Here is a 27,705-nt window from a genome sequence, read left to right on the forward strand (position 1 = left end):
ACTTCCGGTCCCATTTTTCAAAATAAGAGCCTGGTAATGTTCAATCTTTTTTGGGAACTTTTAGACTTTAGAGCAGTGTCTTTCTATGGCATGCATACAGGGCTTAAAGATATAGAAATATAAAAAAAGATACAAAATGAATTACTGACAACAATTTTAAAATCTAAAGGGATATAGGTTGTAGGGAGCACTTCTTTAACAAGACAGAAATAGTTTTTTTTTGTGTGTGTGACTAAATGTTTTGTCATTGGAAATTGCATTAAGACAATCACAAAACAAACCCCTGATGTCTGATTTTTCCCCCAACATAAATACACATGGGCAGAAGACATAATGGATTATGTTGGGGTGTGCTCATTCTTTTTTTTTTTTTTTGATAGTCTATGTTTTTCTCTTCACCTAATGCAGTCTCACTCTTTGGCATACTGTAACCACAAACTGTGTTGACAATACAAGGTTACAAATCGTGAAAATAGACATAAAATTGCGTTGAAGGCAGTAAAAGATTTGAGGAACAGATCTAGTGTTCTACTGTCCTCTCTTTTATGTTATTGCAGTATTTTCACACTAGGTGGAGCATTTTTTGGTACAGTTTATAAGGGGGGAAAGTCGACTAAATGCTGTTATATATTGAAGGCAGACTAAATTGTTTTCTGGTTTCTTTGCTGTCGGTCGACGACTTTACAATTACTGAGACATCAACCAAACGTCCCGCCCGATCTTCCTGGTTGCCATGGTAGGCAGCTTGAAGTCCCGACCATGTATTACGTGCCCCGCCTTTTGAGCTAAATTATCATGTATCTGATTGGCTGGCGCTTATGTTGTTTGTATAGTGCGGTGTAGCGATTGGAGAATCCCATTGCTTGTCAAAAAAAAAAGAGAAAACTACACGGACTTCCTGCTTTTGTTAGGTTGTCCTCCCTGCCATGTATTTATCTGACATGTTTTCCCATCAACACTGACAACTAGACAAGGTTGTCTGTATATTTTAGTTATCAGTGACTGAGCGTTGAAAAAATACGGCGGGTCCGATGTCGAAGGACAGCCGTCATGATGGACGCCGGCGTGGAGCTGGGCAGCACCGTCTTGGCCCGAGAATGAGTCAAGGTGGGGACGGGAGGGAGAGGTCTGGTAGCAACAGTTCTGGCTCCTCGCATGGAGGGGGCAAAAACAAGAATACAACAATATCGTCTTTAAAGGTGGGTAAATACTAAATATCTCTCTGCTGTTTGCTTTGCAGGGGATGTAGAAATCAACATTCCCATACAGTGCTAGTTAGCTTGAGCTAGGTGACTGTATATGACAGACAGCATGGTTTTACCTGGCTAACTGTATCAAGAGGAAAGCAGCTGTTTTTGGTGACCTTATCTGATGTCAACTCTGCTGGCCTCTTAACCTCATTACTTACATGCTACTTAATCCTGCAGCACCCTGGTTTACCAGACTCAAGTACATTGTCTCTAGGTCTAATAAAAGGGGAGATGTTAGGTTGTATGCTAATGCACCATTTTTAAAAAACTTTTGTTCAGGTATTGTCACTCCCCCTATTAAAGCAAGAATGTGACAACATGAGGATTGAAAGTGGGGCAATTTGACACACACGACTAGTCTGTATCAGGTTGGAGAGCATCCCGCCTTCTCCTCAGTCTTTGTAAGTTTGTAGTCACAGTCAAACCATGTGGACTTTTTGTGTGTTTTGTCCCCCCAGCAGTTTATGAATCATCAAATGACGAGTCTGATCAGCTCCAGAGCATCACCGTGTGTGGTTAATGCGTGCAGCCTACACTCATCACTGGCAGCAGAGAATGGGTGTGCAGCAGAGAGGCAGGCCTGCTGCATGCACATGACTGCGCAGCGCTGTGGCAGGAGGAGAGTGAGAGATGAGAAACGGAGAGAGAGAGAGAGAGAGCTGAGGCTCTGATTCTAGAGCAAGGAAAGCAGAGGAAAGAGGCTGCAAATACAGAAGGCTACACACAGTGGAGAGCCAACGAGAGCAGCACACAGACAGGCAGAGAGTCAGGCCTAAGAAGTGGTGGCTAACTCAGCAGAGCTCTGAGGACTCAGGCTAGATTACAGACAGAATAGTCCTGAGTGAAAGGCGTGACTGGCAGGCTGCTGAGCACTTGTCTCTCTCAATCGCCACTCGGAGAAGAGTTGACGCAGCTGGGCAAGTTGCTTTGACAGTGTGGACTACACAGTAGGAGTCTATTTTGGTCCTGCCGTCAGATGACGATGTCACCTTGCACGAGTGGCCGTGCTGGTGAGGGGGAACAGGTTGCCTAGAGTGGGCTCGAAAAGTATGTCAGGGGTGGATAAGGATGAGGAACCTGCTTACAGACTGTACTTCTATTGTGTATGTATCCTATAATCCTATAATTTTCTTTGTGTCTCTACTTAACAAGCCAGATCACACAGGACTGCATGCGGTGCCTTACTTGCATCTGTTTGTAGACATTGCCAAAAGGGAAACCTTACACTAGCTCCTTACTCAGCACGGTCTAGATGGTAAGCACACTCGATGGCGCATTGGAAAGGCTTGCTGGGGTAGAGCACGCAAGTGTTTTGCTCCACGTTGTATTTTGTTTTTGTCCAGTTCAGGAGACGGCTTGTTTGTCGCTGATTAAGTGGATAAAGAGAATGTGACGTTAAGCCTTTTTTTTTTTCTTTTGCCCCAAGCTGCTGCTGAAAACAGCTAATAGTTGTGAGTAGGTCAAATAATCTCACACTATTAATCTCTCATCTGTGGGATGCGGTGCATGAAGTAAAAAAAAAAACCCAACTGTAAATATTGACAGTTTTTCACTGAAAGATGGTGCTGACCCGACACAGCAGCTTCTATGAGCAAGGTCTATCTGTGTTGTTTGATGTTGTATATTTGTCTCTTTGTCGTCATCCTCTGCACGGCCACATAAAGCCCAGGCCACTCAACATGTAAAAAATGTTGCTCACAAAAGTAGGTCAGCTGGGTTTCTCCCTTAGGGATATTAAATAGTATCAGTCCAATACACAAATGTGTAACGCCTAATGAGCAATGTTCATCATGTTTATAATTCAAGTAGCCTCAAAGGATGGTCTGAAAAGAGTGTTGCATATTGTTTCTACGTAAAGCCACATTTTTTTCTCTTCCCCTAAATAACACACAACCTGTATCCCTGTCGTTTGCAATTGCAATCAAGTGTTGTACAGGAATAATTTGCTGCAGCTTTCTTTTCTTTTTTTTTTCCATTTTTTTTTTTCATCACATCTTTGGCTGTAGTGAGAGAGAGCCAGTAGAAGAAAGAACAGTTTGTTCCATGACTCATTTTCAATTAAGAGGAGGATTGTGCTCTCGATTTCTTGTTTTGTGATTTGGGTAACATTTTCTTTCCTTTTTTTTTTTTTTTAAGTTTGAAGCCGTATCTGATAGTTGACCAAAATAGCCAAGTGTTGCTGTACTCGACGTTTGATTAAATGATTTATGAACGGCACAGACAGAAAGAGCGGGAACACAGTGAGCTGAACATCCAGAATGATGCGCCTCTCTGTAATAGCTTCTCTGTTGTTTTGTAACTAGATTTCCTGAAGCAAAAAACAAACGCATAACTAATATGAAGTTAACTATAGGGTACAACATTTTTTTTCTTTCTATCTTTACCAGTGCAAAAAAACAACAACAACCAATTTCTTGCACACACCCAATGCATAGGGTGTAAAGCAGGTTTAGTGAATGCATTCATGCTCGGCTTCTTGCAGAACTGTTATAAGACTTGTAAGTCTGTTTCTCAGTGAGATGGGGATACAAGGAAATGCTAATGCCTTGTTTCATCACAGGTCATCTTATTGTAGCATTGGTAAAGGATGGGATGCAAAAAAAAAAAAACCCTCACATTATTTACTTTGGTTCCTGGTGTCTTTGCTTCATCCCAGATTACAGTCAAGTTCACTGATGCATATTCAATGTGTAGGTCAACCATGACGCGTGCTGGGCACAATGCGGGTGCAGAGCTTCTGCCTCTAGCTGTTTCTTGTCACAGTGTGTGCCAGTATTTCTCTTCCACATAGTGCGTACAGTCCTGTGGCTTCAACCACAAAACAAAGATGGGACAGATATTAGTAAAGACACTTAATAGAAGTCATTTTGATTCATACAGGATTGTCAGCTTAACTTGTTTTGAACATATTTCTTATGCGGCAAACGGAAATGGATGTCTTTTCCTATTATGATTAAAATACATTTGCATTACTTATTATGTGTGTTTAGAATGTATGTCAGATGGACTAAACACGGTTGGATTGATCGTTAGCTTTAAATGAACGATGCTCTGAAGATGAAGATTTCACTAGGTGCACTTGTCTACAATATTTGGCTACTGTAACAGCTATAATAAAGCACTGTACTGCAGACCACAGTAATATTTCCACTCTACAAAATCACTGTGCAACTTATATAAAATGGAGGTAACCATAGCAACGGGTCGAGCTCAGTCAAACTATTTTGGTTTAAGGCATATTCTCTTTGTTTTTGTCAACTCATCCCGGCAGCCGAGCAGAGCCCAGATATTTAAACATTAACTAACAAAATAAATGATATCATGAATAGACAATATGATGATAACAATAGTTGGAATATCTTTCATTAACTGTTTTCTACTGTGGGTTTATTGTATTAGTGAATATTCACAGCAAGAAGAGGACATTTGGGAATACTTTAAACACACAAAAAAAGACACTGTTAGCTGTTTTTGATGAGAAGAGAGTGATTGTGGCACTGAGGGATAAGTTTTAATATATAAGTAACTCTAGCCACATAGCAAAACGTTTTTTCTCGTATTAAGGGTCTCGAGCAGTGGTTCTCAACTCGACTCGCCTCAGGACTCACCACCAACTCCCTCGTTAAAATTGAAATCTTTTCACCCAATCAGATTGAGTCCATGAAGATGGTATAAAACATGTGACAAAAAGAAAAGAAACGGAACAGAGCGAACGCTGCCTGGGCTTTATGACAGGTTGTTTTTTATTCCAGCACACATCCTGCGAGCCACTAAAACTGCTCTGGGACCCAGTTTTTGGTCCCGACCCACCAGTTGAGAACCACTGGTCTAAAGTAATCAGACGTTTTATTTTGAAACTGACTTGAAGCAGTTATTTAAATTGAACTCTCAGGTTACAGCAGGATTTTTTTTATTTTCTAGGATAAAATATTTTCAGCACAAGTTGTGTGTGTTTTTTGTAAACAACAATGTCTTTCAGGACAGCCTGATGTGATCCGAGATGACCTGGGGCAGCAAAGTGTGATGTCATATTAAATGTCACTTAAATAGTCCCACGGGTGTCACGCCATACAGCTCTACACCTTCTCTCCTCGGCTCCAGGATAACGTTTTGACGTGTCGAATCTTTGTCCTCTTGCAGGCATCTTTTCAGCGCTCCAACAGCCTGGACAAAGTCCGCAAGATAGTCGCTGAAGAGGGCCGCGCTGCTCGAAACCTCATCGCCTGGAGTGTACCTCTAGAGAACAAGGAGGAGGAAGGTTGGTAGCTAGCTGCATGCAGCTTTCTCATTATTGTCATAGTAAAGAGCACACAGTTAAACTGTATCATATCATTATACAGATGTAGATGTCGGTGCCGATGTTTGCTTTCTGGTTATCTGACATACATTTAGATGTACTGTATACGCAATGTTGCGTTGTTATGAGCATTAGAGTGACGATCTGTGGCAACTACAAGTGTTTGATCATTTAAGTAAATAAACAAACCACTGTTTTTTTTGTGATATCTGCTGAAGCTTAATGACCACACCTGGGCGTGTGCCTCTGTCCTCTGTGTGTTTGATGGCACACGTGGACTCACTGTGTTTGATCAGTGGAATGTTCTGTTCCAGGCTTTGCTTTCACAGTGTAATTGTAATGTTTGACATTTTGACAGAAAAAACAACGATGTTAAGTGGCTAACGTAGAACTCATTTGTTCAATAAAAGGGATTTCTATTTTTGTCATGGCAGTGCTCCATTACATTATTTAGGCTTTGGCCCAAAATAAAGCTCCTTTTTTTTAAAACCAGCCTACTCAGACACCCCCTCCAAAGCCTCTCACTTTTTCTCACTCTCCCTCTTCTTTGTGGGTCAGTGCATTTACTTTATTCAAAGCTTATTTGCTGCTCTTGAGTTCGTGCTATGAATGCAAGAAATCTCCTGAAAGCCTTGTTCACAGTTTAGGTGTCATGTGAGGTTGTCTTTGAATGTGCAGCTTCAGACACGCGTCAATTCACATTTGTCACTCAGTTTAGGTTACCTTGTTGTCTGTCCCCTTTTTGTTCTTTAACTTTGGGGATTTTTCCAAATTATCATCAATCAAATCAAAACTACTTCACCCTAATAAAAGACGCATGTTGACTGTTAACCGTATCCGGATCATTACTAATTGTTTGCTTCAGTTGCAGCACGTGAGCTCTTTTATTTTCCTCTCTTTTTTTAAAGCAAAGTCCAAAAGCAACTCTGGTGGCAGTTCCAAAGGGCAGCGGACAAATTCTGGTCAACAAAGGAATAAGAAACAGGTCAGTATCATCTTCTTTCAGCAGAGGGCACCAGTCACCAAGAGAAGTAACCTTTTTTTTTTTTTTGTTATGACCATTTTCTGTGATGGCCATGAAATCTTCTTTTCATCATTCTTTCCCTGTCATATTAGCTCTTATGTCGGTTAGACGGACGAGAGAAAAGATGTGAACTGTATCAGAAAGTAAACGACAACAGACCATGAGGCGTATGTGATGAACACCTTTAATGATGTAATGGTGTGACAGCAGCAATCTCTCATTGACTGGGCTTGTAAAAAGCTCTGTAACCTAAATCAGTATTTTCTTGAATGTCTGACTTTATATTGGAACATAGTGTTTTAATGTTTAACACTTCCTAAATAACTGGGGGCATGTGCAGAGTCAGTGTAGCCACAAGAGGTTCCCATCTCACTCACCCTCATTTTAACTGTATAGTGTTATTTACATGTTCATTAGTGGTAATATAAGACATACAGTAGCTTGAACTTCTGCCACAGCACACAGACAGTATAATTCTGTGGTTTCTTTATATAAACTGACTAGATGTCTGTGCTCTATTGAGTGTGTTGTTGATACCATAATGTTTGGCCCATGCTTTGTCTCTACAGAATGCTGGTCTGGAAATTAAAAGCCCAGCTGGCGCCTTATTGGACAAGGCGGCGGAAAAGAGCCCCACAAAAACCAGGCAGCCCCGCAAAGTAGACCTGCGTGCACGCTACTGGGCTTTCCTCTTTGACAACCTGCGCCGGGCTGTGGACGAGATTTACGTGACCTGTGAATCCGATCAGAGCGTCGTTGAATGCAGGGTCAGTCTGCACACAGACGTACTAAATCTACACAACCGACAGAATCACTGGTCCATGACCTGAACTGATGATCCACCATTCCTTTCATGGGGAGACTGAAGGGTGTCAGATTGAACACTAGAGGGCAACATTTAGATCATAACAAAACTTCCCCATCCAAGTTCACATTCCTCTTGATTTCTGCTTTTTGTCCGAGGGGTTCTCTGAAGGCTCGCTGATGACAGAATCATAACAGGACTCTGTCCATGGCTGTCATGACTAAATAATGATGATGGAACAGAAGCAACATTTTGTTTGTCATTGAGCTATTGCTATAATAAGACGTGGCCTTTCTGGCACAGACAGTCCAGAGCATTTTTGACATTGCTGCAACTATTTAGTGACGCCTTGTGTTTTGCTTGGGCACAGTGATATTTCTCCAGATCGACGTGGTATGATCTGGTTGTTGTTGTTGTTGTTGTTGTTTTATTGATTTTTCTGCCATGCTGGATTATGCCGAGCATGATTCTGGTGAAGTTCTGCGGTCAGCACCTCTGCCCAGCTCCCTGTTGTGTGGTTGTCAGTGCTACAGTGCTGTTCCCTGTGGTGTGATCAGACAGACATCTGGCCAGTATTTCCCCCCCCTTCATGCCACTCTATCTCTCTACATCCTATTACTATCTAATAGCCATGGAGCTGGGTGCTGTACATAATCCCTTGTCCCACCCAGCTTGGCTTTAATGGACACTGATAGATGATGGAGTCATCTAGAGGGGAAGCAGAGTGCTTTGATATCCCACAGCCACAAACCTCTGGTGGAGCTGTGGGCACACTGCACCATGTGCTTGTACATTTACTTTTTTTTTTTAACAATTATCCACCAAAGACATCTAAAAGTAAACATAGCAAGTGTTACCTGCAGTGCTTTCTATATTTGTTAAACATTTAGAATCAAAACAGTCAAAGCTGTGAATCGTTAACAGGACGCCACCAAACTGATTTATGTTGCGCTTGTTTGTTCTTGTATCGGCCACAGCCCCTTTTTACCGCCCAGCCTGCTTAACGACAATGCCTCTGGAAGGTTAAACATTTTGTCTCTCCTCGTGAAATGTTATGTGAGGGTTTTATTTAGGTAAGTATGCCTGTAATACATTGAAGGCCACTTTCATGGTGCCTTCAGTCACTGTGGGCTGTATCTGTCAGAGGAGCAGCAAACCTTTTCATCCTGGCCTTCATTACCAAATGAACAAAAGGCCGCAGCGGTGGTCTTTGCCTGTTAACCAGCTGTAATCAGGGGACCTGCTGCCGGACACATCTTTCACCGGCCTGACTTGTCTATTAACTAAAAGCACTGTGAAGCTTTACTCTCAATTACCACTCCCTTCACTTTCCCCATCAATCAGTTGTGTTGGTTTCATTAGAGCTCTGGGGGGGGGGGGGGAATCTCCATGTGGCCCCTCCACCTCTGGATAACAAAAACTGTCAGTCAGCCCAAGTGCAGATCAAATGCATCAGCCATTAGAAGTTTGTCTTCACTGCACGACCTCTTAACTTCTCAATTAAGAGTTTGTTTCTTTCACACGTATGTGGGCCACCTACTGCCTGCCAACACTCTTCATCTATCTGAAAGTGAACATCACAAACCCCTAAGATTCAGAATACTTGTATCACAGTGAAAAGCAGCATTTCAGTCTAAGTGATTCAAGTTACGTGAAAATATCAATAAAATGTCTTCAAAATATAAAACCTGGGTTTGTTCTGGGGTTCATGTATTTCATGATTAGCTTCATTTATTTGAGAAAGCCTTAATGGTAGTATGGAATAGGCTTATGAAATTATTATATATCTTTTTTTTTTACATTAATATTGTGCAACAAATATTCTTCCAAATAATCACTTGTTTTCTTTTCTGATGTTTTCTAGGAGGTGTTGATGATGTTGGACAACTATGTGCGTGATTTCAAAGCTCTCATCGACTGGATCCAGCTTCAGGAGAAGTTGGAGAAAACAGACGCCCAGAACAGGTGACGTTTTAACATCTCACTCCGTCCCTTCAGATCTCCCTCTTATTCACTCCTCATTTACATGTAATCCCAGGAGTGGAACTGGAAGTGGTGATATCTATTCTCTGGCTCTGAGTCTCGCACAGAAACGATCAATGGCCTTGGATGAAATTCAAAGGGATCCATGAGTTTATTGGCTCCTCTTTAACACAATGACCACTGTCACTGTAAATTGATTAAGAAATGAAATTCCCAGTGCAGCCTCCAAATGTGTTCAATTATCGCACGCTGTTAATCAATAAGACAACCTGAAACTTTCACGTCTTCCATTTGTTTTCCAAGTAGCTCTTAGTGCATCAGCCATTTCACTGATTAGGCAAAGCGTGAGCCAATTCGATGTGTGTTTTGTAACTTTGCATTGTAGCTCACGTTCTCTTTGCCACGTTTGCCACTCTCACTTTTTTTTTTTTTCAGGCCCACGTCTTTAGCCTGGGAGGTACGTAAGATGTCTCCAGGACGTCATGTGATTCCAAGCCCATCAGCCGACCGAATGGTTCCCTCTCCAGGCGCCCGCCGCACCCTCAGCTTTGGGTGAGCTCAGACCATCACATGTGTTGTTCTTCCGAGGCCTGCTTGCCGTGCCCATTTACAACATCACGATAAGGCATTTGTTTTTGTTTTGTTTTTAAACCGACACGAATTTGATTCAAATGCAATCGTAAGACTTTCTGTTCTAAACCAATCCGTATTTTAAATGATGCTCTCTGTAGACTGTGTTATCTGGCGATGCAGCCATTGATTACTGATGGCGAAGCATTTGTTTAATGCAATTTGTTGCGTTTCCCACTCTTTGGCTACAGAATGGCTGGAAGGTGTAGATGAAAGTGTCATTTAGAGACTGCTGAAGCATCCGTTCAATACGTGCACGGCTCTGTAATCGGATGCTGCAGGAAATGGATATTGATCATGACGTAGGCTTGTTGTCCAGCGAAGTCCAACGCTATCTCAAAGTGGAGTGCCGGGGTGTGTCAGACAGGTTCTGTGTTCGGGCTGCTGAAGTATCCTACTCAGATGGTTCAACTCAAAGACAACATAAAATGAAATATCTTAGAAAATATACCTGCTGGCTTTAAAAGCTTCAATGTACAGGTGCACATTTCTTTGTTCTCATGCATGATGTGTGTTTGTGTGTGTCTTATTCAGCGGCCCCCCATCTACACTTGCTGCAGCCAGGCTCTCCCACTCTGGCCCCAGCTGGGCAGACAGAGTCAAGTGCAGTCAGTCAGCCACGAGCTCCACTCAATCGACCAGCTCCCCTGTCGAAAAACTGGGTGAGTAAATCGCAGCCTGCATCTGCCATATTCTCAGAAAGCCCAGGAAGCAAGTCCTCTCCTTCTGACTGACACCGTACCTCACGTACGCTCCAGGTAAAAAAGACGCAGAAGGCTGGGAGACGGTCCAGCGAGGAAGAACCGCCAAACCTCGCTCTGCCGCCATGGTTGCCAAAGTCAGTCCTGTCTTGGCTCAAGTAATCCCAAAACAGGACAACAGCACTAAGTGTAACCAGCCACACCTTCCGCCACAGAAGGAGCAACAAATCCGTCCTCAGTGTCAGTCGGAAAAGGACACAACCCAAATACACACTCAGCAGCAAGGCCCTGTGGAGTCCGAGTCGACGGAGAAGGTTGAGCATCCAGAGAAACAACACATGACTGAGGTACTGACGTCCAGGACTGAGTAAGGTCTTTCTTCCAGAGCCGACCCTAGATATCAATAATTAACGAGAAGTAGAGGAACACTGGATTATAGCAGCCACAATTGTTTTTGTTTTGGTCTCCTTGGTATTCATAGACATACCATCCAGACAGGCATATCAACTTCAGGGCGATTGATTGTTTCAGAGGCAGAAAACCCATTTTGACTCTCAAGAGATGGTTACGCTGTCAATGCCTTCAGACACACTCTGTGAATGTGGGTGGTTTCAATTGGTTGATTTTTGAATCCCAATCATTGATTCCAATTTTTTAGCTTATGTTGATTGTAATTTGATGTTTAGGGCATGTCAGTATTAGCTCTCCTGCATGATTTGTGTTTTTAGCCTTGAATTGTGTTGAGTATTGACTGGTTTGTTTTGTGTTTTTATTGCTCTTTTTTATATTGCTTGTACTATGCATGTGTTAATTGAATGTGCGTGTGTTTGTGTGTGACTGTCGGTGCAGCCCCCAGCAGAGAGTGTACAAGACTCGGGGCGGTGCGTCAACGCACCCTGCGAAGACGCGCCTCCCCCAATACCGGCTCTATCCCCTTCCCAAGCCCCAGAGCTGACCCCGTCCTCAGCCTCAGTCCCACCAACAGACATTACCTTATCAGTCCCAGTCCCTGCTCTGTCCCTCTCCCCATCCCCAGACCTTCCCCAGACGGACGGGCTCAGTGCACTGTTGGCCTTGGGGGACAGTGGGGCTGAGGGGGGGGCGTCGCAGGGCACGGCCACATCTGCTCCAGGACAGGCTGAGACTCCCATGGCAGCGATGAAACTGGAGAGTGTGCTGGACCCCACAGAGCTTTCTACTGTGAGTGCTGAGAGATGGAGGAGCAGAGGGAGGGGAGGGAGGGGGAGGGGGGGGGGGGGGGGGTGAACAGGGCTCCCTAAGGGTCCCTCACCGCCTAAACAAAGTCAATCTTTAGAAACTTCCAGACCAAAGTGCAGGCAAGGCTCTGCATAACTCAGTGTAGTGTTGTTACAGCACAGTTCACTGCGAAGAAAAGCTGCGATTAGATGACTTTTATACTGGAGCAAGTGCTCCCAGAGTGTTTCCCAAAACAGATCCCTCAACTCGTTTTTCGTTATTTTGACCACCTTTAGAAATTCAGTGCAAAAAAAAAAAAAAAACACACTCCAGATCCAAGACTGTGTATGTAGTCTGAATCCAACTTTGTCAAATCGTGTTCGTCCACATTTGGTGTTTAAACTATTTGAAAGCATCATGGAATGTAAAAACACAAAGTTCTTAGTCAAGGATGACTACAATTTTTAAGTTTAAATATCGGGTTTTGAAAGGTAGGGAAGGAAAATGTGGAATACTTAGATTTCAAATATTCTCTGAAGTGTTTATGGCCTCCAGTTTAACATCAGGGTAATCATCAACGTTTGGGAGGCAATACCCATGTGTCAGGAGATGAAGTGACAAAGAATATTTCAACTTTCCACACATACTTCACAGACTCATTCTCTGAAAAAAAAAAAAAAAACCAGTGAGTCATTCTGTTAAGATTGCCATGCGGTGAAAATACACAAATCCGCTTCAGTCCATTTGTCGATCGACTCTTTCCCAGAGTAAAAACCATCAGTTGCCTCCTTCCACCATCTCATCATCCTCACAGTTACTGTGCCCTGCATGACTCTGGAATGCTTCCTCACTCGTGATTTCTTGTGGTGATTGTGTGGTATAATCTGTTATTGGGTGTAATATGGTGTTCCCTTTTAGGCTTTACATCACAAAACACGAGTTCAAATATAATCAAGCGTTCCATAGTATTTATTTCAAAAAGTGAAAGCAAATTTGCACAAAGAGTTTAGAAAGGCCTGTGTCACATGATGTTACCCTGTCCTGGTAAGCCACGCCAGTTGACAATCAGTGAACAGTTAGCAACGAAAGCAATCTCAGGATCTAATGGAACTTCTTGCTCTCTATACTTGTTCTATTTCTACTGTGATGACTTCCTGGGGGAAAAAAAGCCTATTGTAGCATGATCATTTATTTCTGTTTTTCTGAATTCAAACAATCAAATTTAAAAAAAAAAATTGAACTCAACCTATATGAAGTGTGTGTCAAGTGGTTTCTGTGCCGTGTGTTCAGCCCCAGTCCATGGCAGAAGTTCTTGCCAAGAAAGAGGAGCTCGCTGACCGGCTGGAGAAGGCAAACGAAGAAGCCATTGCCAGTGCCATTGCTGAGGAAGAGCAGCTGACCAGAGAGATTCAGGCCGAGAACAACGACCTGGACACTGACAACGAGAGCGACTTCTCTGTAAGATTGATCACACCCCACTTCAATTGGAAATGCAGGGCGCTTTTTGTTTGACGTTTTCAATGTTTCAGCTGGTTTTAAGATTTGAAGTTCATGATGTATGTCAAAACACAAATCTGAACCCACAGGCTAGCATCAGCAACGGAGGTTGTGGATCGAACATTGATTGGAGTGACATGCTGGCAGACTATGATGGTATGGAGTTAAACATTGAAATGAAAACTGAACTCTTTTTTTTTTTTTTTGTAATAACAAACACTAAACCGAAGTCTATTTATTTTTCCTTGCTTGACTCTCCTGTAGCCCGTGAGCCATGGCGTCAGAGCACGTCGTGGGGCGACATAGTAGAAGAAGAACCTGCTCGGCCTCCGGGTCATGGGATACACATGCACGAGAAACTGTCCTCGCCGTCACGTAAAAGGTGGAAAACTTTCGATGCAGTGATTGCTCTAGCTGTTATTGTTTTCGCTCACATTGCTTTTCGCTCACATCCATCTAATCATTCGAAGTCCTTTACCTTTACTTTGACAATGATTTGAGCCAGCATCATGAGAGTCACAGACCAGCTCATTGAGTCCAACTGCTTCCTCCTTTTAAGATTACCACCCAGAACATCTAAACTAAAAGTCACGGTATATGCCTGCCATGTGCATTGCTGATAAGGGGGGGAAAAGCAGGTGATAAATGATTTGTTCCCATTATTTGACAGAACCATTGCCGAGTCAAAGAAGAAACATGAGGAGAAACAGCTGAAGGCGCAGCAGCTGAGGGACAAACTCCGCGACGAAAAGACGCTCAAACTGCAGAAGCTCTTGGAGAGAGTGAGTAAGAAGTGCCAAATTGACGGAAAGCACCCTTAAAAAAAAAAAAAAAAACTCTCATGCATGCATGCCTGGCACAGTCTGGCTCATAACGAGAGGTTTTGTCAGCACACTGCCTGATAGAATCACAATATATTACAACCCCCTCAAATAGCACCCAGGCCAGCTGGCCGCAGACAGTCGTGAGAGAGACCCCTGGCCAAAATCAACAGCCTTTCATGAAGTTTGTTTTTGTTCCCTAGGCCATGGAAAGATGAGGGAGACCTAGAATAAATCAGGATTAACCACATAAATACATGAAGTGGTGTGTATTGGCGTCAAACCCACTGTGGTCTTACTGGAGATGGGAGAAACTGATGAATTTAGAATCCATTGTCTTGCGTTACACCGGAGTAAGTTCATTACTTTTTTATTTTTCGATTCTTCACATGCTCCTGTTTGTCACTCTTCACTTTGTGCAGGAGAAGGAGGTGAGGAAATGGAAGGAGGAGCTGCTGGAGCAGCGTCGTAAGATGATGGAGGAAAAGCTTTTACATGCGGAGTTTAAGCGAGAGCTGCAGCTGCAAGCGATTGTGAAGAAGGCCCAAGAAGAAGAGGCAAAGGTAGAGGAGACCACACCGAGGTGTGGCAACCAAGAAATGTCACATGACAAATGGGTCATTTGTACCTATACCTTAACAACTGAAGTGTCCTACTACATTTATGTACACAAATTAAAACTGCAAATCCTCAGATACATTCATCACCCCCCTTAAAGTGGGGGACTTGGAAAGGGAAGTGTTTGGCATGTGCTTTTTTTTTTTTTTTTACTAACACATTTCATAGTTTATCATAGTGTATGTACCCTGTGTTTTTAATTTGTTGAATATAATATCTGAGTGTGTCTTCTACAGGTCAATGAAATTGCATTCATCAACACTTTGGAAGCCCAGAACAAGAGGCACGACGCCCTGGCCAAGCTAAACGAGTATGAGCAGCGCCTGAACGAGCTACAGGAAGACAGGCAGAGGAGGCAGGAGGAGAAGCAGGCCAGAGATGAGGCTGTGCAGGTGCTACAACAACAAAATGACAGCGATCCATCCACTTTTTCTTTTTCTTTTTTTTTTCCTCTCCAGATTAAGATGCTACTAAACGTTTTTGCACTCCCTCTATAGGAGCGTAAACGGGCCCTGGAAGCCGAGCGGCAGGCACGGGTGGAGGAGCTGCTGGTGCGGAGGAAGGAGCAGGAGGCTCGTATTGAACAGCAGAGACAAGAAAAAGAGAAAGCTAGAGAAGATGCAGCACGGGAGAGAGCCAGGTAAGTGCTCTCAAATGTATTCAGTATATGCACAGGTTGCTGAAAGAGTGCTCATTTCAATCCCAAGTCATTCTTGAGAGCCTTGCATTTTTGCATACAAACTCTGCCCTTCCACTTAAAGGGATCGGGAAGAACGTCTGGCTGCCCTTAGTGCTGCTCAACAGGAGGCTATGGAGGAGCTGCAGAAGAAAATCCAGATGAAGGTACGAGTGTGCAACATGCATCTCCAAGAAAACACAACTTTCAAAATCCCCCGTTTTTCCCATATGACCCGATGTTTCTTTTTTCTTCTCCAGCATGACGAGAGCAGCCGACGGCATATGGAGCAAATTGAGCAGAGGAAGGAGAAGGCTGCTGAACTCAGCAGTGGTCGACATGCTAACACAGACTACGCCCCAAAACTGACACCGTATGAGCGCAAGAAACAGTGCTCCCTGTGCTGTGTAGTGGTATGTTCAATCTCACAGAACAACTTCAGAAGAAGCTCTTCTCATAGAGATGGAAATCAGGAAGGTCATTTACTTCCAGACAGGATTTGATAGTTCTTTCATGTTTATAATATTGTTCTAAAAAAAAAATCAGGTTTCTGTTGAAAAGACTAAGATGCTGCTGCTGAACAGCTGCTCACACCTTTATTTTGACGGTCTCTGTTTATACTTACTTCTGAAAGCTGATAGGAAGGTGATTCAGAGGAGTTTAGCAGCGGTCACATTTTAAATATTATTTAACTGCATCGATTAAACATGCACTCTTAATCTGATATCTATGACTGGGTATGGTTAAGCTTTTTCAAGTGTCAGGTAACAAATTTACAACATGACACATTTATCTCTGACAGACCTGCTACCGCACTTTGTGTCCTCAAACAAGGGGGGTGGGAGGGGGGGGGGGTCTGGAGTGAAAGAGGTAATCTTGTTAAATGATAGATAACCTTGGCCAGCATCTGACACCAGAGATCATGGATTGGTCAGCTGCATGCACTTAATTTAATGACATTAAACACAAACTGTTCAAAATGGACCTCTTTCCAGAGATGGGATGAGACCAGCGCTTGCCATACACCTGCCTATTGTTGGTGTCATTATTTACATCTGCACTACATTTATTTGGACCTCTGTGGTGTTCTTGGACTTCCAAATGCTTGACTTGATTGCAACACTTTGGGGAAGGCATCTTTAGACATTTTGTTCTTTTTTTCACTCGGTTGCTACAAGCGAAACAATAAAATACAACTGTTAAAGCAACTTCTCCGTTGAACAAAGTCAAATGTGGTATCTTTTACAATTTACACTTCCTTTCTTAGTTTTTGCTTCATGCTGAGGATCAGGAGAGCCAGGTCATGTCCTATTGAAAGCTGAGGTGGTATATCGTTTCACCAGCGTCCCATGGGGCTCTGTTGACCCTTTCCTGCCTCTGTCTCCTTTGTGTCCGCTGCAGTGACCTCTGACCACTGTGTTTGTGTTTGTAGATCACTTCGGAGGTGCACCTGTTCAGCCACACCAAGGGCAAGAGGCACCAACAGGCCGTGCGAGACAGTAGTAGCATCCAAGGACGGGAGCTCTCTGATGAAGAAGTGGTGCGTATCACACACACTCGCACGCACCCCCTGCCAGGAACAAACATCCACTCATCCTGTCAAAGATGCTGCTGCTTGTGTCATGTAAAAAGACAAAGACACGGCTGATTGCGTTTATGACAAGGTCATTATTATTGTTTATGCATCCCCTTTTATCCCGCCACGTCTCTTATGCTGGCTTTGTGAGATTACAAATGGGCCTTGAAATGTACACAGTTAGGGTTCAACGCTTCAGTGGAAGGGTGACATCACCCCCCCTCCCCCCTCCCCACGCCCCCCTCTTGTCTACAGGCTGTTTTTTGTCACGGAGTGCTTTTCCATGAGAAGGCAGCTCGTTAATGCAAGGTAACCTCTCAGGCTGCAATATGAGATTGGCTTTTCAGCAGTGCTCATTGTGAGGCTGACAACTGTTGGTGCTATACGCTGCACCTTTAGCCCCGGCAGCTCCTTCATTCGAAGCGTTTTTCAGCGAAGAATAATTGATACCCCTTCCTCTCTTTCCTCTAAATCATTTCCTGTCCAACTGAGGTCATTTTTTTTCTGGTTTGACAGGATGATAAACACGGCAACGGAGAGAAACACTTCACCAATATCAAAAGTTCCTTTTTCATTTACGCCCTTATCATATCGCTTTATCAATAAACAATCAATAAATAATGATGAGACAATTTTCTCTACTCGCCTATTGTCCTTTTATCAAGACAAGATCTCCCCTCCCTCGTAACGATCTTAATGTTGCACAGTTTGAAATATGCGTGTTTGTTATTGAAGCGGGCAATTTAGTATTTACACAAGGTCGTAACTTAAATGTCAAGATCTCCATATTCTCACTCAATTTTGAGCTTATCAAGCTGTCCAATGGGTGTCTCTGTGGAGACAGTGTTTGGATAGACTTGTGTGGCCCCTTGGTAATTACATCGAAGCTAAATCTGGTGTCCTCTTCTTCATTCATACTACTGCCAACTATTTTCCAGGCCGCACCTCCATAACTCGACCTGCTTTGAAAGATTTTTAATTAAAATGAAGACGATTGATGCACCTCTGTGACGAGGTCGCTCCACAGTGGAGGAAAGTCCTACACCTCTGTATACGTTCATTTAGTCTCATTGTGAAAAGACTTGCAAATTGAATCAACAATGCAATGATCATAAACTGTAAAGGATCAATGTGTAAGGAGAGAACTTACACATTGCAATTTAAACTGAACGCACCGTGACTCCTGCTTTAGTATGAAACAGGTGATATCAAATACCCTGAGTGCTGAGTTCTTGACTCTATTTATTGCTCAACCTTAGTCAACACATTCTTATAAAATCTTTAAGCTTCTATGTTCGGCTTGTCTGGAGAGCTTGCCAAAGAAAAACGGTTCACTGGGCTGCAGAGGGTGTAAGAGCTGACCTCCCTAAGGCACTGAATAGTCGTGTAGTTAATGCTGCACTGATCGCCACAAATTGAGAAGCTTGATGAAATATCCAGACCGCCAGCTGAAGTGAGCCTCGACGTCTTCACGTTCAGAGCTGACGTGTGTCTCGTTGCTGCAGTGCGGCTGCTGCCGAAGGATCTAGTGAAGTTAGTTAAAATCTTCTGAACTCTTCCAGTAGGAATCTGTTCAATTTAAAAAAATAAAAATAAAAAGTCACCGAAGTCCCTGTATTGTTTGAACTGATATTCAGAGTCAGGATGTGAAATAGCCTTTGTTTTGAACAAAAGACGCAGTGAAAGAACACATCCTGTAGACGCTGTTTTTGTGTTGGCTCCCCTTTAGACGAGTTACAGGCGGAGTGGGGGGGGATGTTTAGATTGGTGTCATATTACTCCAACCAGAGGCAATCTATGGTATTGTGGGGAAGCAATATCCTAAGGCCAACGTCTTTGCAGCCTTGTAACAATGGTTTAGTGGTGGACACCTGTCTGATCGTCTCAAAGGTGTCTCCCTACAACAGAAAATGTTGAAGTTAGAATTATAACTTTGGTTTCCTAAAGGATCATAGTCGGTGTGACATATCAGATACCCTTTCATTTAGTTAAAATGTTTGGATGTGTTACTGAAACGCTTCCATTAAGTGAGTGGGCCATGCACCGGATAGTCTCACAGAGAACAGCTGCATCACAAAGTGAGGGTCATGATTGACCCATGGTATTATTGAGGAGTAGAGGGCACAGCTTTGAGCGCATACACATACTGTATACAACCAGACCTTTTTCTGAGGAAACGTAAGTAAGGCTTGCACTCCCATGTTCCGTTTCCATATTCCCAGTCATCCACATCCGCTTGGACCTATTTTTGTACTTTTCGCACAACACATTCAGACGCTGCCTATTCTCGTGCAAACTATTCACTTGATCTGAATTAAAGCTCCTGAAAAATCCAAACAACTTTCAAATATGAGAACATCGTTTTCCTACTTAAAACTATCAAGAGTCGTACTGCCAAATCCTCAGCTAACATGTTTGGATTGGCAGTGTCAGGTTTTTTTTTTTACCTTTCTGGCTTTATGAGCAAAACATCCCACAACTATCTCAGGATTTGGGAGGGGGAGGGGGGGGGGGGGTTCAACCCAAAGTAAAAACCTCTATTCAGATCGCAGGTGCACTGACAACACTTGTGGTCAAAGGCTACGGCATCCCACACTCGGGTTAGCTAGACCGCTGGATGGAAACTCTGTATCTTTGAGAACATCCTATCCTCTGGGCTGCTGGATGACAGCATAATTGGGTAATTGGTTTCTTGCACATGCATCATGTTGTCCAAATTGGATTACATTCTCCTGTCTGTGGGTGGAAATATCAGAATCATGAAAGACAGAGACACGAAGCAACACCTCCAGCCTTTCAGCATGCCTGCTGGGATGTGACTACAAAGACTGAAGCTTTAGAGGGCACACTGGTGTTGTAGAGAGGTGTAGATGTAATCATCTGTAGTAGTATTATTATTATTATTATTATTACTCTTTTTTTCTCTTCAGAATTTGTATCGTTAGTGGCCATAGTATTCTGATCATTTAAGCACACTGATGCTAAAAGAATCAAAAACAAAATCACTTTTAGTTGCTTTAAAAGTGTTGATAAAAAAAAGTGCTCAACGAACTCTTGAAATATCGTCTCATGTTGCATTTTACTTGTTGCTTAAGGTTCAGCTACAGCCCCTCATGCATGTTTACTAAGTCATCTTTATTCTCATAAAGTGGATTAACATACAACGGTTAAGTGACGTAGAAGCAAATCTCCACCACTCTTTTGTTGGCATGTTGGGACACTATAAAAAAAACAGTCACAATAGTTACTTTTTCTCTCTGTACTGTCTCTGATTATTTTCTGTCTTTTATTTTCTTCATGGTCGATGTTTGATGTATCCTTCGTATGTGTCTTCTAGGAGCATCTGTCCTTAAAGAAATACATTGTGGATATTGTGACGGACAGCTCTGTGTCTTCTGAGAGCATGAAGGATGGAGAGGAGAGGCAGAAGGCGAGGAAGAAGGCAAAGAAGCTCCGTGCCAGGATGAACTCCAGGTAACACGTCCAGTCTCTCTCTCGCTCTCTCTCTCTCGCTCTCTCTTTTTTTTTTCAGATTACATAATTTACATATTAAGCAATACTACAGTTGGGCAGTGGGCCCATCAGAGAATAAACCTTCATAGAGGCAAATAAGGTGGTGAACAAACACATCTGGAATGACCGACACAATCTCTCTCTCTCTCTCTCTCTCTCGCTCTCTCTCTCTCTCAAACACAAAAGTGAAGAAGATGTTATGTGCATCCCGGTTGTCCACAAGGTAACGCCGATGAGCTTAATGTAGGACCACTCTCTATGATTGGGCGACGAAACTGCAAATCGATCTGTAGTTTCTGCCAAATCTGAAGCCTCCTTTAGTGAGCAGGATGTATGTTAAAGTATGAATGAGCTATGCTGATTTCTCTTCTTCTGAGCTATTGATTTTAAAATGAAGTATCAAAGAAAATCAATAGTAATCAACAAATAGGAGGTAGAGCTACTTTGTGTCAGAACCTGGACCTGAGTTCAATCAATTTAACAGGCTGCCACAACACACAGAGAGAGAGAGAGAGAGAGAGAGAAAGTACTTACTGTAAAATGTTATTGACACAGATTATCAGACCTTCTTCGAGGATGACTGTAATGTTCCAGAAGGATTGAAGGCTTAAAGTCTGTTCTTTTTTTGAGTGATGATCACAATAGAGATTAAACAGTTTTGACTTTTTGTGGACAAGACTCTCACACTCCTCTAAATCTGTTAGATTTCCAATAAGCCCATTTCTTTCCCGCTACAGTCATTTTGTCTGTTCATCGATTGTTTTGTGTTGTTGCACCAACCAGTTAGAAATCAGCCCTGTTAATACAACCTTTGTAAAACATCTATCAGTGAACTTTCCTCGAACAAGAATCCATCATTACTCCATGTATTTAAAAGGAGGCTTTAGATGCAGCTGCAGTGCTGTATGCTCAGTGCTGCTGGTTTCAGCTTGGGGCTCAGCCAACCTTAGAAAGTGACAACGCGCTCTGTCTCTGTTCACTATCACTCCTGCACCAGCCCTGCTGAGACCAGCACTCAAAGGCAGCAGGCTTCCAGGGCTCATAAATATCACAGAGCTCCAGTAAACATAAAGGTGAGCCGCTTCACCGCTGGGTGGAAATGAACCATTTTATTGGAACACTGCGGTGTCCGTAAAACGTGAGTGGTTCTCGCCAGACTTTTCACCAGGCCAACATGCAGCTCTGTCACGAAGCAGTGTACACACATTTAAACACACTTTTTTTCCCCCTGTGTGTGTGGTTTTATTTAGTTTTTTTTTGTTTTTTTTATTTCCGCATGGCTAACCTTCTTTAATAAGTGCTTTGGGAGGGATCCTTTACCGTTACAATTTCATAAAGGTAACCAGTGTCAGGACGAGTTTTGAACCTACGTCTCCGCCCACGCTCTGGTTTGAACAACAGTCGAGTGAACAGAGTGGACAGTGTGTCGTTGTGTGTGTTGACCCCAGATGGAGGTACAAAGTCACTCCTGAATGGAGCACAGACTGCAGTATGAGGGGGCAAACATGTTCTGGACTCAGTTCCCCAGGTGGACTCACTTACATTAAGAGACCTTTTCCTGCTTTTTTTTAAAAAAATAAACAAAAATACTTTTCGATGCACATAAAGGCTACATGAGCTCTTAGTACCGGTACATCGAGTAATCAAAACGTTTGTACAATTTGAGCTCTTTGTGGGCTCTACTCCCCTTCATTGCTGTAAACAGATGACCTCTTTTGTTGGCCTGTGTTGTTTTTATTAGACATGTTTTCAAAGAAGAAGTGGTCAAATGAAAGCGTATGTGTTTTGTAATGAACAGCTTTACTACTTTAAACTAAGTCAAACTCAGTGGTTGATTTCTGTTTAACCAGGTACAATTAAGCTGTCGCAGGCTGATATTATTACATCATGAGTGACGCACAGTGTCGGCCATTTTTACTTCACATGATCTTAAACACAGCAGGACACACAAACTGTAGACAATATCCAGAATGGAAAACGTGTTGAACATGTTGCATGTTTTTTTTTTGTTTTTTTTTAAACCTCACTCACAACTTGTGTCTACACATATTGTTGTCTAAATGCAGTAAGAGCGAGCTTTTTCACTTCTTTCCTAAGAGCGAAAGACCTCGTGGATTGCATTTTGAAATTTAACCCACATGTTAATTTGAAATGTCGTACCCAAACTGGTTTTATTCTTCGTCTGCGTAAAAATTAAAATTGAGTCAAATGAATTTTTAAAAAGGTTGAGATGAGAATACGGTCACTCCATGTCTGGCGAACGCCTGGACAAACTCACCTGTTGTCTTCCTGGAAGCTTTTGATCCTATCAGAGTGGAGGGAAGAGATGGGTAACCGGAAAGCGCTCCATCTTTCTCAGATCAATAGTTCCTTATCATGTCTGGGAATTCCTGATTGGCAGATACAACCCCCCACTCGCCTTCAGACACACAAACACACAGTTTGGGATTCAGTCTGACTTCTGGAGTAAAGCCGCAGAAGAAAAAAAACAAAACGACTGTGACCTTTTAAGAGGGGGTCACTCATTAAAAACACTGCGTTGCGTTGCTTGTAACCTCGATTAACTGTTTATTTGACGATGAGAGAAGTGAAGAACTTGAGCCTCCCTCCTGAAAATGACTTAAAGGATGGTGGATTTAAAGGTAGAAAAAAAAAAGCTTCATAACTGGCAGCAAACCATCGTCCCTACAGAGCCGGTGTCTGATTATTTAAAGCCCAGTTACTTGGTGGATGTCTGACAGGCCAAATAAACAAACTCAGTTTGAACTTTCTCTCTTTCTTCACGCTTTCATCCGATGTGTTCTTTACTGACAGACCAAAGACTTTTTTCCTGGGATTCAAAGACTTTTTCCTTCTTTTCCGTCTGCAGGGCAAAGGAATATGAGACATCAATGGAGGCTAAGACACAGGTCCCTGACTCGCCATACAAAGCCAAGTGAGTGTTTTCCTTTATTTCATAGGTTCTTTTTGAGTTTTTCTGTATATTTCTCTAATAAAATCAGGCTGAGTCGTAGGACCTTTGGTCACAGTATTTCCATTCGTTAATATCTAAAGCCGTCTCTGTTTACTTTTTTGTCTGTCAAATATTTATAAAGATAAAAAGTCTGGAATTAAAACAAACAAAAAACAATTGTTCGAGCTTGAGTTAACAGCTTTCAAACTTTTTTTTTCTATAACAACTCTTTTAAAAGTGACCTCAGGATATTGATGTTTTTATGTTTTCTTATTAATGAGCTGCCTCAGTATTGGTCTGTTAGTGCCTGGTTTGGCCTTGTTGATTATCAGCTACTGTATGTGGTTAAAGATCCATTGTGTTGCCTAGTTTTGTTCTTCTGAGCCCTGGTCAATGTCCTGTCAGACCAACAAAAAATGACCTCAAGATATTACATCAACAGTCATTAGACAAATAAAAAAAAATCCAGCAGATGTATTTTTTGAACAGAACGACGTGTTTGTGTGTGACAAAATGTTTACTCAGCTGCCTGGTAGCTGAGTCTCTTTCAAAGTAGATTCTTTGTCTTGTAATACAGGTGAAAATCTGTCATTTAGAAACAGATTGATTCAAAACATTGTCTTGTGTGTGTTCAGGTTGCAGCGCCTGGTGAAGGACCTGTTGAAGCAGCTACAAGGCCAAGACAGTGGCCAGTGGGCAAATAACAAAGTGTCTGGTCTGGACAGAACTCTGGGCGAGATCTCACGCATCTTAGAGAAACAGGTAGAGCAGCAAGTAGCACATTCATAACGTCAAAAAATGTAAGCACATGCCTTTTTTGAAGGATAAAACCCCCCCCCCCTTACTTTCTATCACAGATGTTTATTATAATGCTTTCCTATTGCCATCCTTCTTCCCTTGCTGCATTACGTGCTACACTGCTGAAAGTGTCTCGTTGCTTTGCAGTGCAGGGGTCATGCCAGCCCCCTTTGGCATGTCTCTTCAGTGATGAGTTGTTTTTGGCTGGGTCTCCCCGTGTCTCACCCTCCCAATATGGAGTATCACTTACTCCAAACCTACTTGCCTTTGGTTATTGGCTAATGAAGACCAGATTAACGGTGTTTTCATTGTGCACATGGTACCAATAGAGGAGCTTCCCAGCACGAGAGCTGGCATTGTCTTGTGTCCTTGTGGCTTACACGACTCAGATGTCACTGGTTTAGACAATGCTTAATTGGATTTCCAGATGAAATGCCATTGGAGAGCAAGACTTTGTTTAACAGACGAGCACAGTCGACATTTTTGTCAGAGAATGGCGTTTTCTGACTTCATTACCGCTGTATAAATACATATAATTGTCTGATATAATGGCAGAGATTTATAACTGCAGTTGATTTGAAACATCTGTCTCATTGGTTGTGTTGCGTGAAGTGTTTTGTTTTTTTACAGTAAAACTCACATCAATTTGAGGCAGAGAAAAGGCATTAAAACACCTGCCACTGTGTTTATGATGAGGAAAATATACAGCCCACTTCCTGTAATGAGGCATAAATTTCCTGCCAAGTTGTGGTTGGAGCCATCATAACATCTCACTGTGCCTGCCTCTGGGCGTGAGGACAGAGAGATTATAGTGTCCCATCAGTGATGAGGGGGACGGCCGGAGAGGCTATTACCGGATTTCCCCAGAGAGGCGAAGAAAGAGGTGGCTGAGGTGGGTGGCAGAGCGTCCTGTAAGGAGAGAGGAGGAGACCGGTGTGAGGTGAGTAGCTCACAAGCTGTCACTACATGACGGCTCCTCCCCTCTGCTCAACATACTCCCAGAGGGGAGGTCAGAGGTCAGTGGGCCACAGGAGATCTTCTTTATTTGAGAGCGGTGTCGCTGGCGAGGCGGCGCTGCCTGGGTGCTTTTTCTTTGTCCGTCCCTTCAGTTTAAAAAGCACATTTTTGAACTGTTTTGTCAAGTTCTGCCCCGCCAGCTTCTTACAGAAACATTTAGCCAGGGCTGAGTGGGACAAAGTGATTGGCCAATGAGGCAGCCTAGGGAGCACTTCCCTCTCTAATCCCTGGACAAAGTCAAATAAATAGAGTCTCAGTCAGCGTGGCTGTCTGGCCCCTGAGTCACATCAAGTCAGGGCCGTTTAGATTATTTGACCTAACAAGCATCTCTCGTGTCATTGACTCACCTAGAGATTTGTTTTTCTCCGCCATATCTGATTCAGTCTCCACTTTCTCTACTAATTCCTCAGACAACACCCGACACTCCCCCTCCCACAGCATTGCTGTTTGCACCCCACCACCCCACTCGCCGCCCCCCCCCCCCCCCCCCATTCATGCTTTCTAGGCCACGTCTAGTTTCTGACCCCAGCCTGTCTCTCCCTCTGTGGCCTGTAATGGTTTGTTTTAAGTCAAACCTGCTTTTATTTTATTTTTTTTGGCAATTTTTGAATCCCACACTTCAGATGTGTTGCTCTTTTCTCATTGCTGCACACTTGTTGTTGAATTAAGCAGTGGTATCTAAAGATGGCAAACAAGTCTTTAAAACAGCTTTCTATCTAAAACGTATTTAGAAAGGATCATGTAGGGAGTTGTATCTAGGGACGTGTGGGGGAGGGTGAAGGGCGAAGTGGGAGGATAATGGAGTTTCTTGCTTTGGCTTCCAGGAGACTGTCTGTCAGAACACGCAAACTAGGAACTGCAAAAGCGAGCAGCATGCCGTTAAACTTTATGAGCTGAACATTACTCGGTGAAACTTTGAATGAAACGGTTACTCTGCTGCATATCATCTCTTTAAAGGAAGCTGTCCACAGTTAAAGGTTACAAAAATCACCTTATATTTACTATCAGGCCGTATTTCTTGTTTTTGTCGTTTGTCTGACCTAAACTCTTAAAAGCATCAGGCTGTCATGAAAAATGCTCACAGTCAATTAGTTCTATCTTTTATGTAACACCTCCTTCTTGGCAAAACTACATCACTGTTATTTACTTGTTTTCTTATCTTAATGTATTTGAACTAAACAAAATATTTTTAATTAGTAAACGGTACAAAGGTAATATTTTGCCTCTGGTATTTGTCATTATTTTGAACATGGTGTGATAAGATTATAGTAAAATCTTATACAAAGAAGGTAAGTGTTAGTTTTGTGACTTAATTACAGACATTTGTTTTTTCGGTGTAGTAACGTGGACTTCTTAATTCCAGTCTTGGTACATCAATAAGAAATAAAGGAAGTTGCAGGGATTCAGTTCTGGTGTTTTTTTTTTTTTTTTTAATGTAATTTGTCTTTTCTAGATGATTGGTTCCTAGAGTCGTTTGTGTTTCCTCACCACAAAACCAACAGAGAGTGAAATTGTTCAGAGCTTCTTCTCTTTTTTTTTTTTTTACGACTAAACTTCTTCTGTGGTTTTTGTTTATTCCATAAAGTTACATGGGAATAATCTATATCCTTATTTGCCACATTGTCTTCTAACTTTCATATTATGTCTGACTCACCCTTGAAATGTTTACTGCAGCAGCTTTGTGGTGGTTTCCACTCGACTCAGCCCGCAGAGCTTTGTTTACCAACCTCCAGCTTCTGTGAGCAGGGTGATCTGTCTTACTCTTCCCTGTCATTGTTGCTTTTTAGTTGTGAAGGAGTGAAGCTGTGAATTGAAGGTGAAGATCAAACTTTTAGGGCAGTCCTGAGAATGAACTCAGCCAGTTGTTGTCCATCTGTTTTTTTTGGGGGGGGGGGGGCAGGACGACTGGCTGTTCCCTAGTCTCTGTTTTCATCTGAGAGTCTGATGGCGAGGAGACTATAAAGTGCAATCTGGCTGCTCGGCTGGTCTGCGGACACTGACCCAGGAACTGCCAGCTGCTTCAGCTTCCCATCAGCTGGGGTAACAATGGTCACCCTGGAAGATAACTCGATAACATTCCCGCTGTTGTATAATGCAGAAGCCTTGTGACTTGTGTCTTAATGCGCTGTCCACAATGATGACTCTTTTGTCCTTTTTTTCATTTTAAGGGTAATTAGTTTCTCATAACGTTACTATGGGATTTTTGCAGTTTCCGACACAGTGGCCCTTTTCAGTTCTGCTTTTAGATTTGGGGAATATTTTTTGAAAATACAATGACTCAGAAATCGTTTCAAAGGCTTGTGGTGTTCATTGAAACCTAGAAATGTACTTGAACTTTTCCAGATCCAC

At 42.7% G+C, this 27,705-nt stretch overlaps 1 protein-coding gene across 1 annotated transcript in view; it reads left to right on the forward strand.

Annotated features, from left to right (window-relative positions):
• The first annotated feature begins 757 nt into the window (after positions 1-757).
• The window catches only part of scaper (S-phase cyclin A-associated protein in the ER), a 54,161-nt gene continuing 27,213 nt past the window's right edge, over positions 758-27,705 (forward strand). The window contains exons 1-22 of the mRNA XM_079346662.1: positions 758-1,199; positions 5,391-5,508; positions 6,456-6,532; positions 7,141-7,338; positions 9,241-9,341; positions 9,795-9,911; positions 10,524-10,651; positions 10,748-11,037; positions 11,540-11,890; positions 13,178-13,345; positions 13,474-13,540; positions 13,649-13,766; positions 14,055-14,166; positions 14,628-14,768; positions 15,060-15,215; positions 15,321-15,463; positions 15,585-15,666; positions 15,760-15,912; positions 16,932-17,039; positions 20,413-20,549; positions 23,458-23,523; positions 24,177-24,303. Coding sequence (XP_079202788.1) covers positions 1,032-1,199; positions 5,391-5,508; positions 6,456-6,532; positions 7,141-7,338; positions 9,241-9,341; positions 9,795-9,911; positions 10,524-10,651; positions 10,748-11,037; positions 11,540-11,890; positions 13,178-13,345; positions 13,474-13,540; positions 13,649-13,766; positions 14,055-14,166; positions 14,628-14,768; positions 15,060-15,215; positions 15,321-15,463; positions 15,585-15,666; positions 15,760-15,912; positions 16,932-17,039; positions 20,413-20,549; positions 23,458-23,523; positions 24,177-24,303 — 3,126 coding nt within the window. The 5' untranslated portion in view covers positions 758-1,031. The remainder of the gene's footprint in view (positions 1,200-5,390; positions 5,509-6,455; positions 6,533-7,140; positions 7,339-9,240; positions 9,342-9,794; positions 9,912-10,523; positions 10,652-10,747; positions 11,038-11,539; positions 11,891-13,177; positions 13,346-13,473; positions 13,541-13,648; positions 13,767-14,054; positions 14,167-14,627; positions 14,769-15,059; positions 15,216-15,320; positions 15,464-15,584; positions 15,667-15,759; positions 15,913-16,931; positions 17,040-20,412; positions 20,550-23,457; positions 23,524-24,176; positions 24,304-27,705) is intronic.

This window comes from Symphodus melops (assembly GCF_947650265.1).
Source record: "Symphodus melops genome assembly, chromosome: 6".
In the NCBI taxonomy this organism is placed as follows: Eukaryota; Metazoa; Chordata; class Actinopteri; order Labriformes; family Labridae; genus Symphodus; species Symphodus melops.